Source organism: Morone saxatilis, unplaced genomic scaffold (assembly GCF_004916995.1).
Source record: "Morone saxatilis isolate NCDOM2014 unplaced genomic scaffold, NCSU_SB_2.0 Contig12, whole genome shotgun sequence".
Lineage (NCBI taxonomy): Eukaryota > Metazoa > Chordata > Actinopteri > Moronidae > Morone > Morone saxatilis.
The window spans coordinates 27,284,219-27,287,781 of NW_023339674.1; the positions used below are offsets into that span (position 1 = coordinate 27,284,219).

General features: G+C 37.8%; 1 protein-coding gene across 1 annotated transcript in view; it reads right to left on the bottom strand.

Annotated features, from left to right (window-relative positions):
- The window catches only part of LOC118321462 (artemin), an 8,944-nt gene extending 6,013 nt beyond the window's left edge, over positions 1-2,931 (bottom strand). Inside the window, exon 1 of the mRNA XM_035652782.1 lies at positions 2,901-2,931. Within this exon, the coding sequence (XP_035508675.1) occupies positions 2,901-2,931 (31 nt within the window). The remainder of the gene's footprint in view (positions 1-2,900) is intronic.
- Between the last annotated feature and the right edge of the window lie 632 nt (positions 2,932-3,563).

Genomic DNA, 3,563 nt, shown 5'->3' on the forward strand with positions numbered 1-3,563 from the left:
AAAAACAATAGGGACCTTCCAGTGTTGGTCACTGGCTCGGTCCCTAATTAACTGGAAAACTTGGTATGATGATCAGCAGCTGTCTCACAGTTGTAATAGGTGTATTGTTAATTTAGGTGTTTTTCCAAATTAAGACCACATTTTCTATAAACCATGTCCATTTGACTAATACCTTTACCATACATTGGCCTTTGACTCATGTCTTTGCTTTGGAGCAACGGCGCCCTTCTCTGGTTGCACTGCAAAACAATTTAGCAGTCTTCCGACAAATATAAAATGGAAAATATCCAGATTTTACTGACTTATTCAGCAGTTAGTCTGACCACCTAGTTCAGTAAACCTGACAGCAACCTGTGGGGTTCTATTATTGTGGCAGTGAACAGTTTGGTATTTTCCCAACCTTGAATTTCTCTTAGCCTGTCTGTGTGGTATTTTGGTGGCGAGCAGAGTTCATTGTGCACAGATGCAGAGCTGCATTATTACACATTTATGGCAACAAATAGTTAGTCTCTCTGGCCACCTGACAAGTTCACTGGCTTTTTAGTGCTGATTTGGTCTCCACCAACAAAATATATGGCCCTTTCTTTAGGGGTGTATGGAAATATCGATAAATTTGAGTACAGCAATGTTTTGTTTTTATGATATTGTATTAATTCTCATTTTAGTAAAACCTTTACTAAAAAAAAAACATAAAAAATATACACCATTGGCGTATATCTCAGCATTTTGTTCATTTCTGTGAGAAACTAAATTAAATTGTTATTTCTAAAGTTTAGATTATTATGTAAGATAAACTTTGAAGACCCGAACACAGTCTATATTCACAGAGCTTTCACTCTCTGATAAACAGCCTCGTCCTGCGTTAGAAAAGAACCAAAGAACTAGAGGAACAATGAATGAAAAGACTATTAAGTATGTATGATTGTTAAAAAATACATAATACAAACAGAATTGTATAAAAAAGTTCCTAAAAATATCAGAAAAACTCATTTCTGATCAATATTCACAGGGTAAAATCTGCTCAAAATTCATCCACATCTCTAGTTTTACACTTCCTGCAGTTATTGTGTTCCCTGTTCGGGTTTAATGTACAGTTGATCAGTTGTTCTCACTGTTACTAAACATTGCAATGTCCATAAAATATGTCAGGGGTCGTTAGTTTACACATAGAAAAGGGTTCCTATAGAAAAAAGGTTGGGAACCACGCTTCTATAAAACCAAAACAATGAACTGAAAGAGATGAGAGAACAGTCTTTAGAATCAACGTTAAAATATAAATGAATGCAGCTTTAACGATTATTGATGTTAAAGTAAATGATACAACATGCAGTCTATGTGTCCCATTTGTAACCTGTATGATACTGTCCAAATAAAAGCGTATCAAGAGAAAGCATCTCAAGTCAAATTCCTCCCACATGTAATATTCTTGGCAAGTAGATCCTGGTTCTGTGAACAACACAGAGAGCTGTAAAACATTGCCTTAACACATTACAGCGATGTACCTAAAATAGACACTTGGATGGGGAAGCAAGTGAGTGCTGAGCTGAAGCTTCGCCCAACAAATGTCTCTGTAGTGTTGTCCCAAACTGATCCTCAACTTTTCATTAGAATCTGCTCTCCCAACACCAGAAATGTATTTTACAAAATGGAAGAATGTATGTAGTGACGATAAGACAAAGCTGCCATTATAGAGATTAAAGGGTAAAAAAGAACAATATTTTCTCTCTTGCATGGTAGGGTGGGAGATGTAGAGGTTAGTACATCAGGTCTCTGGAGAAGATTGGCTTATGTGATTTCACTGACTTCATTTTAAAATTGAACATGATTTTGTGTCAGTTTTCATTATAATCAGTACAGTGTAGACCTGCTCTGTATGAAAAGTGTCCTTAGTAAACTTCTGTTATGATTTGGTGCTATATAAAATATAGAAATAATAATAATAATAAATAATAATAAAATTGAATTGTTGTGATTCCACTGTCATCTATGAATTAAAAGTACAGTTCACAGAGCTCACTGGCACAATGTGGCTGTAGAGATATCACTATATCCTCTAGGGATGGACCGATATTAATTTTTCAGGGCCAATATAGATACAGATTATTAGTAATCAAGGAAACCAATAACCGATATTAGGAGCCGATGTACATTTGCAATGAAAATTAAAACATGAGGGTCAAAATTTATAATAATCAGTGTAACTGTGTATAGTGTAACTGAGTACATTTACTCGAGTACTGTACGCAAGTACAATTTTGAGTTTAGTATTTCCATTTTATGCTACTTTATACTTCCACTCCACTACATTTATTAGATAGCTTTAGTTACTTTGCACTTTGGGCCATTCTGCACTTTTGGTACTTTAAGCAAATATTATCCAAAATAAAACTTTTTCCTACTCTCCACCTTCAACTGCAAGATATTTATTGAATGAAATAAGCTGGTGATTTGAATCCAGTTACAAGCCTAAATCCTTTACTAACTTCTGTCTCTCAATCTATATCCCATTTTTATTCTCTATTTAACTCTTTGTAACTCCTGTCTATTTTACGCATTTTGCTTTATATTGCTTTTACATTTTGTCTTGATGGCACTTTTTAAAGAACTTTGAATTGCCTTGTTGTTGAAATGTGGTATTAAAATCAGCCTGCCCTGCCTATAGCAGTCACTGGTGAGGAGGTCAGAGAGATTATCAGAGTTGGACATACAGTATGTGCTGCAACTCAACATCAGTAAAATGTCTCTCTGTCTTATCATTCTCTATATCTGATTTTCTTTCTATATAACACAAACATTTTCAACTTCAAAAGCTACGGCCTTTAAAGTATTGTTTCTCACACTGAGGGATTCAGAAACGTTAAGGCTGATCTCAGGTCAGAGCTCTGGCAGCGTGGTCCTACCTTTACCGAGTTTGCTCGCCCTGCCGATCATGGACGTGAGTGTCGAGCGCACAGAGCTGTCGTCCTGCTGTAATAATCCACACACTCTCGGATATTCTTTGTGGGGCTCTGCGTCGCTTCCTCGGTTATATCCTGTGGCATGGTGGCGCAGTCCTGATCCCGGCGCTCCTCATGGCTGGAGGCACTGTCAGAGAGTGACAGCACTGACCGCAGAGCTGATCCTACGGGACTGAGCTGCCTCCTGTCAAAGGAGCTGCTGATGAGCCCGGAGAGCCGCCGTGCTGTGCGTCCTGCTGCTGGACAGGTGTGGGACTACTGTAGCTACACGTCCAGATGTGTGTCTGTGCCTGTGTGTGCCTGTGTGTGTGTGTGTTTAAAGCCTCCGGTGTCATATTCCCTCCTCCATCAAACGATCGCTCAGGCTGTGCCAATCAGGTCTAAACGCATATTTGACATTATTTTAGCGGTATAGTCCACAAAATGCGGACAGCCAGTGCGCATGTGATGATTAACTTATTAGCCACTCCCATAACTTTTTAGACATAATAGCAGTGTATCCATAAGCAAATATGAGCATTCTTTATAGTACTTTCTGCAGCTAATTACTAATAAATTTCAGTAATAATATTAAAGTCACCTCCAAACAACAAACTGCATTTTAAT